This window comes from Malania oleifera, chromosome 8 (genome assembly GCF_029873635.1).
Source record: "Malania oleifera isolate guangnan ecotype guangnan chromosome 8, ASM2987363v1, whole genome shotgun sequence".
Classification (NCBI taxonomy): domain Eukaryota; kingdom Viridiplantae; phylum Streptophyta; class Magnoliopsida; order Santalales; family Ximeniaceae; genus Malania; species Malania oleifera.
The window spans coordinates 105,796,174-105,810,162 of NC_080424.1; the positions used below are offsets into that span (position 1 = coordinate 105,796,174).

At 32.2% G+C, this 13,989-nt stretch overlaps 2 protein-coding genes across 2 annotated transcripts; one reads left to right on the forward strand and one right to left on the reverse strand.

Moving 5' to 3' along the window:
- Positions 1 to 2,485: 2,485 nt before the first annotated feature.
- Positions 2,486 to 4,036, forward strand: LOC131162151 (uncharacterized). Its single transcript, XM_058118339.1, has 3 exons — positions 2,486 to 2,759; positions 2,863 to 3,127; positions 3,467 to 4,036. Exons 1-3 carry the CDS (start codon positions 2,633 to 2,635, stop codon positions 3,687 to 3,689), a joined length of 615 nt encoding a protein of 204 aa, XP_057974322.1. The 5' UTR covers positions 2,486 to 2,632; the 3' UTR covers positions 3,690 to 4,036.
- Positions 4,037 to 9,901: 5,865 nt separating this feature from the next.
- On the reverse strand, positions 9,902 to 12,132 carry LOC131162152 (uncharacterized). Its single transcript, XM_058118340.1, has 2 exons — positions 10,524 to 12,132; positions 9,902 to 10,441 (listed from the first exon to the last, which is right to left on the reverse strand). Exons 1-2 carry the CDS (start codon positions 11,942 to 11,944, stop codon positions 10,132 to 10,134), a joined length of 1,731 nt encoding a protein of 576 aa, XP_057974323.1. The 5' UTR covers positions 11,945 to 12,132; the 3' UTR covers positions 9,902 to 10,131.
- Positions 12,133 to 13,989: the final 1,857 nt, after the last annotated feature.

The following is a 13,989-nucleotide window of genomic DNA, read 5'->3' on the forward strand; positions in this document are numbered from 1 at the left end:
CTCCCGATTACAGGATCTAATCTTCCACGAAAAGTAAAAAATTTTGTATATTTTGATCAATTCAAGGTAAAAAATGAGGTTGCTCCCTTGGAAAATCAGGAGAAAGTTATAACCATGTTAAAAGGAAATTTTATTATACAATTGCAAATTCTATGTGAGTGTTTTTGATATAATGTTGGATATATAGAAGCTTATTAAGCCCTAGTTTTTGGAAACTAATTTTATATTTTATTTTTAGTTTTAAAATAATTACAAAGTTTTGATTTTCTAAATTTGCTCATAAAAGTTATAAAACATTTTTCATATAAATTTCTAAAAAATAGAAAACAATGTTACATATATTTAAAAAAAAATTGGAATGGAAAATAAAAATTAATTTTCACAATTAAACATGTTGTTAGGATAATTCACTAGAGGTTTTAAAATTTTTTCATTTTTGTATAAAACAATTGAAAAACAATTTTTTTAAAATAACTCTACTGCTTCTTATAGAAATATTAAAGAATTAAAAAATAGATGGTTTTTTTGTAATTATTTAAAAAACTAGAAAAGTAAAACATAATTTTTTTCACAATTAAGTAGCCCTTTAAATAATCTATAAGCACAATTTCAAAACTGAAATAACACTTGAGATTATCTTAATTTTAACCTTCGAGGACAAATGGGAATTAAATACCTAAAATGAATTTCAAATATTACTCCACCGAGATATCGAAAATGATCTCAATCTTATAGGGATGAAATAAAATTTATATAAAAGAAAAGAAATGTGTTGAATGCATAAATAAAATAAAATTAATTTTTTGTATAGCCGACTCATTATTATTTTTAATTTTTTCTCTCTTCCAAAAGTGACTTATGTCAAACTTTCAATTTTTTTTATTAGTGGTCCACTATAATTAAAATTATTCTTTTTGTTAGTGGTCCACAATTGAACTTTTGACAAATTTAAATTATTTGAATACTAGATATGGATGATCAAACATTTCGTGGACCACATTATCAAAATCTTAGTCAATCATGGTATCTAATTAAACAAATAAAGATAACGAATTAAAAAATAGAAAGGTGAGTGATCCTCTTTAGTGGAATGAAAAGTTATGGGATGAAAAAATGGGTTAAAATAAAATATTTATTTATTTTACTAAAAGGCAATAATTCCAAAAGGAGAAGAAAGTAAATTTAAATAAGAATCTATTAATTGATTGTAGTTAATTTTTTAAAATTTATTTACTTTTTTTCGTGACCCAATTTTTATATTTTTAAAATATGTATTTTCTTACATTTAAACTTTTTAAAAATTATTTTCTTGGAAATACATAAATTTGAACAAATATGGTATAGAATTATATTAATTTTTTTAAAAATTATACAAATCTAAATTTATGTATGGAAAAACACAATTTTATGTCCCTCGTTAATTTTTTTTTTCATGGGAGTATAAAAGTGAGAACATTTAATATTAGATGTAGATTGATAAAATCATTGATTAGATATTTTAGTTTAAAAAATAAAACATAATTGCAATGGGCATCACAACTTTATGGATATGGTTTGATTGTGCGGCCTTTAAAAAGAGTGCTCCAATCAATTCATTAGCAGTTGGGCAGTTGGCACATCTCCTCACTACCAGCCCAACAGCCCATTCCTCTTTCCAAAAATTTGCCGTCCAAGCTTCCTCATTGGTTGGACTTGACTTCTTTCAAATTAGCAAATTGGTCACATCACTAAAATTAAAAATAGTTTAAAAATATATTTTTAAATTAAAATTAAATATTTAATGAGATTAATATCAAGTTATTTTATGAGTTAGAAAATAAATTGATAAAAGAATATTGGTTCAAGAGACTGATAAATGAAACCCTTTCATTAGCCTTACGAGTTAAATTCAATAAATTTAAAAAGATTAAGTTTGACTCATTAAACTTAATAAACAAGTTTAAGTGAACCATTTTTGAGTTTAACATTAAGTATTTTATGATTAACTTGACACAATTACAGTTTCAACATAAATTTTAGATATTGAATTTAATTAAATTTTAATATAAAATTAAACTAAATTTCTTTCAAATTTAAATTTCAACATTTATATTTTCAAATATCATCCTAATAAATTTATATATATATAAAAAATCCCTACTCAATTATTCAATTTTTTTAAAGTGCACAAATGCGATGCGCCTATATCACATTAGTTTCCAACCTCATCATTTACAATAATAATAATAATAATAATAATAATAATAAAGGCTTATTAATTCAACTCTGGAGTAGAGTAATGTCTAATCGCCTCCCAATCATATGCCTCAGATTTTTGATTTTTGACTTGGCCAATCATCCTAAAACCCAGGCTTATCACAACTAAAATGGACGGTCACGATTCTTCTAAACACATTCATTCGAGATAAAGACCCCCGCTCCGGTCCAAAAAAAAAAAACCGAAGATTCCTCAGAATATACCCTCTCCAGGGCTCTCCCCGCTCGTCCCCTCTCTCATTAATGTCATTTAAACACGTCCCACCTAAACAGATAAGTCCCCACCCAGCAGTCCAGCAACCCCCTCCCCCCGCCCCTCTCCTTCTCCCTCTCTGTGGAATTATCCATAGCCATATTCGCCATAGACGCCACAGACATGAACTCTCCTACACTCTCCCTTGTCGACCAGGAGCAACTCGTTGAGAAGCTCCAAATATTCAAGATTCAAGGACGGGACAAGCGCGGCCATAAGCTCCTCCGCGTCATCGGCAAGTTCTTTCCCGGTTAGATCCCCCGCGCTATTATAGGAACTGATTGTCTTAATTTATGTGTGTGTGTGTTTTTTTTTGTTGTCTCAATTTTGGCTTACTGTGATGATCTGATCAGCTCGGCTCGTGAGCGTGGAAGCATTGAAGAAGTACCTGGAGGAGAAGATCTTCCCGGCGCTGGGAGATCGGCCGTTCTCGGTGGTGTACGTTCACACGGACGTTCAAAGGGCCGAGAATTTCCCTGGAATCTCCGCCCTACGATCAATCTACGAGTCGCTCCCGATCAAAGTCCGAGATCATCTCGAGGCTGTTTACTTCTTGCACCCGGGCCTTCAGGCCCGGCTCTTCTTCGCTACCTTCGGTCGTCTCCTTTTCAGCGGCAGGTAAAGAATTCAAGAAATTGTCTTTAATTGCCTTTGCCCCAGGCTCACTTTAGCACTTGTTTACTCCCAAATTCTAAAGGACGCCTCTGCGTCCTTATTGACCATGTTAACACACTCCGCTTCAAAGCGCGTGACCAATCCTCCCCTCGCTTCAATTCGAAGTTCCCAAGCGGTTTGAGAGAGGGGGAGGGGGGGTGTTCTGCACTCGCTGTCAGCGCGTCGGAAAGTGACGGAAGTACTGTTAACTGAAATTCCAATTTTGTTAAGGGCTGCCATGCCCGTAACTCTTGGCGCAAGTTAGCGTCGGTGGTAACCGATAACCAGTTCATTTTTGTGCAGCTTGTACCGGAAGCTCAAATACGTGAACAGATTGGAGTTTCTGTGGGACCACGTTAGGAGGAACGAGATCGAGATGCCGGAGTTCGTGCACGATCACGACGAGGAGCTCGAGTACCGTCCGATGATGGACTACGGGTTGGAGAGCGATCATCCGAGAGTCTACGACGCCGCGCCGGCGGTAGATTCGCCGGTTTCTATGTATTCCATGAGGTGTATTGCCTAGATTAGGACGAGGATCGGCGCCGGTGCCGGAGAATTGGCCGTCGTCGTCCCGGCCGGCGAGCGGAATACCGTTGTGGACCTTTCTTCTGATTTTGTTGCGGGCGTCTGTTAGGGATTTCTGTTCATATTGTAAAAAGGTGTGCGCGTGAAGAATGTAATTTAGGGAATTGCGCGTTAATTTATTGTTTAATTGTTTAAAATAGATAGATAGGGTTGGATCCAAGGAGGCGTAGGTTCGTGGCTGTGTGTTTCCGTCGTGGGCGGCATGCTCATTCTCAAGTCAATACCCTTTTGAATTTGGCCTTGTTGGATGGATGAATTTAAATTTTAATGTTTGGGATTTAAAAATTTTATGTTCAAATTCTAAAGCGGTAACAAAGTAGATTAGTTTGGATAAGTTCTTTGATAATTTAGGAGAATTATTGGATAAATTAAATTATGCAATATGTTTCGGCATAACAAAATGAAAGATATGGTAAGGATATCAGTCACTCCTAAGAGTTAAGAGGGTAGGAATAAAACTTAAAATGACATAAAATGATGATAGCTCTTAAATTACTGGAGAAAATTATTTATAATTATTAAATGCATGGAGGAGAATGAAACTTAAATTAGTTAATGAGACACATAATAAAGTGTACAAATATGAACATATTACTAACCTTGCTCATTGATATCATAAGTGCAATTTAGAAATGATTTTTTTATATTCTTTTACTAAATAATTTATTAATTATAATTAATATTATTACACTTAACGTAAAAACTTATCGTTAAAATATTAAGTACTTTTTTAAACTTACAACTAAAACATGTTAACAATTGTTACAGGACAATAATAAAAGTCTCATCTTAAATGTTTAATACATTATTTTGTTCCCACCTGCGTAATTTCTTAATTAAAAAAAATACTAATAAGTGATAGATTTGTTTATTAATAATTGAAAAGCTCGTTTTGTGTAAGCATTTATTGTGCCTTGTGGGCACCTATTAGAAATCATTAGCCCTTTTCTAATTCTAAGTAAAATTTATTAGCTTTTTTTTTTTTTAAATAATACAATTGATAATTTGTGCATATGAAATTTGTTGCATAATTTTTTATTATCTAAAATTAAGTAAAAATATCAATGAAAGAAGTGTATATAAAATGACAAAATAAAATGATGTGATAAGGACATACTGACTCGCAAGAATTAAAAGGATAGGAATAAACTTAAAATGACTAAAATGATGTGATAAGGATTTAATAGTTTTTAAATTATTGAAAAAAATTATTCACAATTGTGTGTAAATTGATAAGAAGAATATATTCAATTTTATTAGTATTCTCTATTATCTTATTTTAAACATTATATGTTTTAGCTTCAATTGGTAAAAATAAGTTAATTCAGTGGATGCTCCGAGTATTATCTTTGATCATTCTTATGGTGTTTATCGCAACACCATAAGAAGGGATGAGTAAAACTTTTAATAGATTCATACTCTTAATTGGCTTACTTAGATGAAGGTTGGCTTTCCATGAGGTTGGGGAAAATTTTTAGAACACTCATTATTTATTTGGGCAAAGCCCTCAATTGAATAAATATATTAACTTGAGAACATGAATCCAATTTCATAGTTAGAGTGTGTGGGTGTGTATTTGATAACTGATATGAAATATATGAATCTAAGTTCGAAAACATTTATTTACTTAGATTCTATCTTCTCGCGTGATTCTCATTCAAACATAAAAAATATTAGAATTGATGCATTCTACTTTACTCAAGAAACTTGTTATGATTACCTTTATATACATATACCTTTATATATCTATCCATATGTCTATATATATATATATATAAACTACTAGGAGATTGTTAGAGCAAACATAAAAAATATGATTTAAAATTTTTTGCTCCCATATTACTTTGGAGAATAATATGATTTGGTGTAAACAATAGATTTGATTTTATAATTTTATAAAATAAAAATTATTTACTTAATTTATAATAAATATAACAATCTTATTAGTAAAAAGAACTAACAAGTGGCATCTAAAGTGTCATGCTAATAATGTCTAGACCTAAACAGGAAAGTTAAAGAAAATATTGAATTGAATTGAAAGAAATTACACGGCAAATCATAGCAATCATAGTTATAGCCCCAAATTTTGTACTCAATACAACCTCTAAAATTATAACTATAATTGACATTTTTATGCTTTTATGTTTAATAAGTAGATTATCAAATGTTCTCAATTTAATTATTTTGATTGAAATCATTCATCATATGGATTCGATATGATCATATCTAAGTCAATATAATATTAGTAAGATAAATAAATCTTAATATAACTATGCCATGTGATCTAATCTTAAATTTACAACTAAAACATTGGATTTATAGTGGGGATTCCTAATATTTTTGTTTAAAATAAGTGTACAAATATGAACATATTACTAACCTTGCTCATTGATATCATAAGTGCAATTTAAAAATGATTTTTTTATATTCTTTTTCTAAATAATTTATTAATTATAATTAATATTATTACACTTAACATAAAAACTTATCGTAAAAATATTAAATACTCTTTTTAAACTTACAACTAAAACATATTAACAATTGTTACAGAGACAATAATAAATGTCTCATCTTAAAAAATATTCTTATGTTTAATACATTATATTGATCCTACCTGCGTAATTTCTTAATTAAAAAAAATACTAATAACCAATAGATTTGCTTATTAATATTTGAAAAGCTCGTTTTGTGTAAGCATTTATTGTGCTTTGTGGGCACCTATTAGAAATCATTAGCCCTTTTCTAATTCTAAGTAAAATTTATTTGCTTTTTTTTTTTAAATAATACAATTGATAATTTGTGCATATGAAATTTATTGCATAATTTTTTATTATCTAAAATTAAGTTAAAAATATCAATGAAAGAAATTTGTTGATGTGTATATAAAATGACAATAACTTTTTCTAAGATTTGACAAAATGATAGTTTGGCATGACAAATATCGAAAATTAGTTGACTTTTCTTTTACAAAGACTAGTAATTTTTTTTTATGAGAAAATAAATACGAATGCAAATATTTTAATGACAACATTTCTGCGTTCAAAAATTAAAGTTATAATTTTGAACAAATTTCTCAATGAATACAATAATCCCATTTGAGAGAGCATTGCAGCTGTCAATACATCAACACCATAATGGCACTCTAATTGTAATATTGCAGCTATGATATTACTCGTTGACGAGCTCAATTATATCAAAAAGTAAAATTTGTAAAAATAAATGCTAAAAGTAGAGTTAAAAGAATAAATTAAAAAATAAATATATTTGTAGAAGATGAAATAAGCGTGGGACAACTCAAATGGTTGAGGTATGTCAAATAGTATATTAGTGATAAGGATCGAGTGAGTGAGTTACTAGGAGGTGCGGATAGGGATAGGGATAAGGGTAAACCAAGAATAACTTGAAATGATATAATAAGGTAAGGATAAACCAAAATGACTTGGAATGAGATAATGAACAAAAATTTAATAGCTCTGAATTTATCGAAAAAATTATGCACGTGTAACTTGGCGCAAATGGATTCCTGTAACTCCCCTACCTAGTGTAACTTAAAACTTGATTTGTTGTTATTTGCATCTCCTCTCAAGTTTAAAAAGAAATGTTGTGATTGTTGATGTCAATTGCATTTAGCCTTGGGTTCTAAGGCTTGAGGGAGATATCATCGGTGTCTCCATGATCTTGCTCATGAGATGCAAGACTGGCATCCTTGCTGAAGATTTAACATACTAGCATCAAGCATCGCTTCTAAGTTCTAAGCATTTCTAACAACCCAAAACCCATCCACCACGACTGCCACAAGCATTCTAGCTTTTCAACTCCTAAATAGTTACCCTTATCCCTATCTGCTAGGGGTGAGCAAATGGTCGGTTTGGCCAAATTCGGTTAATTAACCGAATAACTTGAAATGATATAATAAGGTAAGGGTAAACCAAAATGACTTGGTATGAGATAATGAACAAAAATTTAATAGCTCTGAATTTATCGAAAAAATTAGGCACGTGTAACTTGGCGCAAATGGATTCATGTAACTCCCTTACCTAGTGTAACTTGATTTGTTGTTATTTGCATCTCCTCTCAAGTTTAAAAAGAAATGTTGTGATTGTTGATGTCAATTGCATTTAGCCTTGGGTTCTAAGGCTTGAGGGAGATATCATCGGTGTCTCCATGATCTTGCTCATGAGATGCAAGACTGGCATCCTTGCTGGAAGATTTAACATACTAGCATCAAGCATCGCTTCTAAGCATTTCTAACAATCCAAAACCCATCCACCACGACTGCCACAAGCATTCTAGCTTTTCAACTCCTAAATAGTTACCAAAGGCCTTTTTTTTTTTTTCTATTGGATAATTCCTGGTGACCCAGGCCCTCCCGACCTAAGCGATTGGGCAAATCCGGGGCGGAGGAGCCACCCTTAATTTCCCAATCTTCACTGGGTGAGTAGGGCAGGGTTGAACCCTCAGCAGCATCGACATGGGTCTCATGCCTTGCAACTGAGGCAGCAATAGTGGTCTTCAAGGCATTACTTATCAGTCATAGAAAGTCTTTTCCAAAGTAGTGGTTGAAAAATGGCAAGGTCACTGTAAAAAATACTCACATGCACCTGATCTTATGAGCAACATGCAACCAAAGTAACCCTTCGTATAAGATTGAACCAAAAAAAATGTATTGCAATACTAATGGTTGTTTATCACTAGACCATCAATTTTAACCAACACCATATCTATCCCTGTCTACAGTATAAACTCCATGATTCAATCAAACTGCACTCAGCCCATAACCTGAACCTAAAGATGTCACTGGCTAAAAAAATTGGAAATTTGAATAAATACTCAGTGGCAGAAGACACAATCACCATAATACAATAACAATAACAACAACAACAAAACCAAGCCCTAAGTCTCACTAGGTGAGGTCAGCTACATGAATCCTTTTCCGCTAATTTATGTGAGATCACGGACAATTTCTTTCGACAAATTCAGAGCTATTAAATCCTTACTCACTATATCATTCAAAGTTATTTTAGGTCTACCCCTACTCCTTCTACTATCCCTCACAACAACTCATTCTTTCTCATTGACGCACTATGTGGCTACATTGCAAGTGCCCAAAACATTTGAGTCATCCCTCCTTTATCTTATCTTCAAGAAAAGCTATGCCTAACTTACTACAAATATATTCATTTTTTTAAGTTATTTTTCAATGCTATATCATTCATCTATCTAAGAATTCTCATCTCAACAACTTTCACTTTTTGGATATGTTATTTCTTAATAGCCTAGCATTCTGATCCATATAGAATACTCTTATAGTCATCCTATAAACCTTTCTTTTAAATTTTAAGCATATTCTATGATCACAAAACATATTTGAAGTACTCCTCCATTTTACTCAACCTACTTTAACCCTATGTATTACATCCTCTCAATTTCTCCTTTAGCTTGCATAATAGGTCCAACATATCGAAATCTACAAGTGCTATTTATTTCTATATCATCAAGTTTAATTGTCTCCAATATTCCTCATACTATTATTGAAATCACATTTCATATATTCTGTCTTATTTCTACTTAACTTAAAGTCTTCAGATTCTAAGACTTTTCTCTATAATTTTAACTTAACCTCTACTCCACCCCTAATTTCATCAATCAATACAAATATCATCTACAAATAACATATACCATGGAACCTCATTTTGGATACCCTTAATCAGTTGATCCATCACTAAAGCAAAAAGGATAAGGGTTCAAGCAAATTCTTACACTAGTCAATACTCCATCGTACATATCCTTAATAACATCAATATACCTACTACATACATGCTTTTTTTTTAAAACTCACCATAGAACTTTCTTAGGTACCCTATCATATGTTTTCTCTAAATCAATAAATACCATATGCAAATCCCTCTTCTTTTCCCTAAACTTTTCCATTAATCTTCTTAAAAGATATATAGTTTCTGTAGAAGATCTCCCAATCATAAAATAATTGAAATAGTGCTTAGTTGCATTAAACATAATTTAAAAAAAAAAAAAAAAAAATGCAAGCTCAAATAAGTCGAAATCAAGCCAAAAGGAAACCTCGAGAGAATAGTTAGGTTGCAATTGCTCACATAAAGAATCAGGGCAAATAGACCAACAAGTACTCTAGCATTAGGCCACATGCTCCAAAGCAGAACATTCTTGTAATTTTGTATTTTAACAAAGTTTGGTACATTCTAGGCTAATTAATAAATGCATAGACTGGAGATATAAAATTTTATGTCATAGGATTCAAACATATAAAACTTCTACAAGTCGAAAGCAACTATATAAATAACGAAAAACTAAAGATACAAACCATGGATTGGGCAGCATAAAGAAATAACAACCACAAAGATAATTCACTCAGCCATGCCTTTGGCTTCAACACTCTTTCCACCATTGGTATCTCCATTGTTCACAACACGTAAATCAGGATAATTGCGGTGGTTCAAGGAATGCAACCAAAGAGCGACAACTCCTTCCTTATGTTCTGTAGATGCAATGTGAGAGTATATGTACTTCATTTTAAAGTCCTCTGCCTCTTCTTCATAAGCTTTCATAGACAATTCTTCATGACTTTCTTTCCACTTCTGGTTATATGATGTGAAAAGGCATTCATCCAAGTACAAGCCAACCTCAGGAGCAGTAGGCACATTAATATTAATGTCCCTGAAAGTTGTAAGCAAGTGATTAAAAAACACCTACACTTCAAATAACAATCCACCCAGAACAAAGTAACAAAAGGACTTACTTTTGCAAAGCTGTTTCCAACAACGACTCTGGGGCACAATTCCTCATGATAGCTACAGCAAGCCCAATCATCTTCCTAATCTGGTGAAGCATAAAGCTCTGCCCTACAACCTCACACTTGACAAATTCAATGCCTTTGACAGTAACTGTGGTGCTAGCATCGAATGACACGATGAAACGATGGGCTGAGGGATCCTCTGCTTTTGTCCTGGTTGTGAAGTTATGGAAGTTGTGTGTCCCCAAATAATGCTTCAGAATTCTATTGAATCTCTCCTTCTCTTTCTCACCATAACAAAATCCACTTCCCTTCACGGTCTTCTCCATCCTCTTGTCATCTAAATCAAGATCAACTTCAACATTATCTTCGCTAATCGCAGACTCGACATGCAAGCCATCTCCAGTCCCATTTTTGGCAGAGACACCAGCCTCGTTTCTGGGCTCCAAATAAACATTAGCATTCCCATTCTCCATTACAGTTTTAGATTCCCTCACACATTCAGAATGCAGATTATTGCCCTTGTCTGAATAAACTGCGGCCTCCTCAACTCTAGCATCCAATGTAGCAGGTCCATCGTTCGACAAAATGCCAGACTGAACAACAGTTTCATTAGTCTCATTTGCCGGCTCAGAATGAGGAGTAGCATCCCCATTATCATATATAATCTTCGGCTCCCCTAAAGATTCAGTATGTAAATTATCCAAGACCACAGACTCTTCAACTCTAGCATCCAACCTAGCAGCTCCACTGTTCGACGAAATGCCTGACTCAACAACAGTTTCAGAACCCCGCCTACCCATTACACCTACGACTTTACGTCCCCTCTCGGAGCACTCCAGACACTTAACAAGCTCGCCATCAGAACCCAAGCTAGCCAACACACTCTCTCTATCGCGATGCGAAGAAGGGTCCAAAGCAAACACGGGTATCAGATACACATACCTCCGCCGATCACAAAACTTCTTAGCATTAAAGGACGCCGTCACGCGCTTGTACCCGAAGATGCGAATCTGGAGAGGGAGGTTGGAGTTGAGACGGTCGACGAGGCCAGGTGGGTCGATGTAGAACCGGCCAGAGACTACCTGGCCGACGGCGCTCACGCCCTTGTCAGTACGAGCCGAACGGGCCCAGTCGAACCGCTTGGGGTTCCCGCGATCCGGTTCGGGGACGGCCCCGGAGAGAAAGAGGGCTTCTTCGAGGTCGCCTTCGATGGTCTTGGCTCCGGGGTTCTTCTGCATGCCTTGGTAGCCTACGCCGCAGTAGGCGAAGAAGATGGCAATCTTGCGGCGCTTGTACCTTCGTTTCTTGTCCGCAGTGGGTTCTGTTGCGGCGGCGGAGCAATCCTCCTCGTCGGATGTGGTGGTGGTGGACATTTTGAGCTTCTTGGGGTCTGGTTCGTGTGTGGGCGAAAGAGGATTTTCCATATTTAGGAGATTAGCGATAGAGAAATTATGTCTGAACGGATCAAGGTGTCCATTTGATATACAGTACGTTGCAGACCGGGAACTTGGGGTTGTACCCCATTAAAACCCTAGAAGATGCAACAAGGCCGGGAAATGAGCATGTACGGATCAAAACGAGAAAACGATGTCGTCCCGAAGGTCGTTACGAAACAGTTACATTATAAATTTATAATTGCTTATGAGCTCGTTGGCCTGGACAAAAAACATTTTATTTTCTCCCATGAATATGGATGAATGAATTTTTAAGTTTGAAATTTATATTTTTTAAATTAAAATAAATTATATTAAATTTTACCTAAATTTATATGAATTTAAATCTTAAGCCTAATTTAAATTTTAAGTTAGATGGAAGTTGTGTCTGCATTCTGAACTTTACCTGATCAGTGAAACCTTATGAGAGGATGCTGATCTGTAGGTTTTGTGTCGCACTAGGGTTCGAAGGGCTTGTTGGTGGCTGAAGTTTCAATGTAATAATAAAAAAAAAAAAAACAAATCTTAGTTTTAAAATTTAAATTTATATAAACTTTAATGAAATTCAACAAAATTTTGTATTATATAGTTTTTTAATTTTCATAAATACAAATTTCTCAAGTACAATAATCAAGATTGCAACTTCAAACACTTTGTAAAAATTGAATTGTATTTTTTAAGTGTTTGATTATGATTTATTTGTTTTATTTATTCTTTTACCATTGATAATTAAAAAAAATAATTAATAAAACCTAGTAGAAATGTCATTAATAAAGTTGCTTTTGAGTTTGTTCTTTTGCTAGTAAATTTGATAAACTTAAGATAGTGTGGTTTATTTAGGCTGGATAATGAAAAATATTGCTAATATTTTTATTGGTTGCAAGATTTGGAGATTCAAGTGGCGTCTGATTTTAAAATTAAAATTTGACGTGACTTAAATATCATAATTCTAGATAGCAAAGAATTTAAATGCTTCTCATAATATATTTATGGTGACATTTTATTTTGAAAATTTATTTTATAACTAAATTATTTCTATTTCTTTTTTGTTCAATTTGTGTTAATCCTCATAACGTGTTCATAGATAGATTGATGGTAATGTTAGAAAAATTTCTATTACAATTATGATGTTGAACGTGCACACATTCATGAAAATATTATAATTAAATCGAACAACAAGATTCTTATGAGATCATAAATTAAATTTATAAAAATGTTATTATATGGGAATATCTATCATCCCTTCATTAATATATAAGTAATGTAGAATTTACATATGTCTTGCAATAATGGAAAATTAAGAAGGAATATTTGTTGCAAAAGGAAATCTTTTATTCTTATTTCATATCTTTATTTTAGCATTTTATTCTTTCATGTTGCAATGTTAAAATAGTATGAAACTCATGAGCTTTTATAACAAATGACAAAAAAATAAAAAGTTGAAAAGGACAAAAAGGTGTGCAAAGAATTCTTTTTAAAAATATTATTCGTGGGATAGGCATGCTTAATTTTCACAGAGTGTTTATTTTTTTTAATAAGGAATAATTTTTTTTTTAAATAAATAATTAAGTAATCAATATATATTTTTTTTAAAAAAATTCTATTTCAATTGTGGAGGTGGATATTTTTCATAGACCTAAAAGATATGCATTTTTTTATTCTTAAGTTTTATAAATCTTACCATCATTCTTTGAAAATTGACAAAAAAAATATTTATAAAAGACAAGTATAAAAAAGTGTCTTAAAAATTAAGAAATAATTTAGATTGAAACTCATATTTGAGAAAAGAAAAAAAAAAGGGAAGAAAATTTATTTTTTATCATATTTCTTAATTTATTTTTATCATATTTTTTATTTATATCAAATAAAAATAAAAATAGAAATTTATTATATGATTGAAAATTTTTCAAAAAATTAAATTTAATTATGTGTGAAATTGACATATATATATATATATATATATATAATATTTATCTCTTTTAAAAAAATATTAAGTAAAAATAGAGTATTTTATTATTGTCCTAATATTTAATTTC

Bases quoted from the DNA above. Each gene is read 5' to 3' on its own strand.
- LOC131162151 (XM_058118339.1), top strand. From the start codon at position 2,633: ATGAACTCTCCTACACTCTCCCTTGTCGACCAGGAGCAACTCGTTGAG. The intron at 2,760-2,862 runs GTTAGATCCCCC...TGATCTGATCAG, and splicing joins CATCGGCAAGTTCTTTCCCG to CTCGGCTCGTGAGCGTGGAA. The intron at 3,128-3,466 runs GTAAAGAATTCA...ATTTTTGTGCAG, and splicing joins CGTCTCCTTTTCAGCGGCAG to CTTGTACCGGAAGCTCAAAT.
- LOC131162152 (XM_058118340.1), bottom strand. From the start codon at position 11,944: ATGGAAAATCCTCTTTCGCCCACACACGAACCAGACCCCAAGAAGCTC. The intron at 10,442-10,523 runs GTAAGTCCTTTT...TACAACTTTCAG, and splicing joins TTGGAAACAGCTTTGCAAAA to GGACATTAATATTAATGTGC.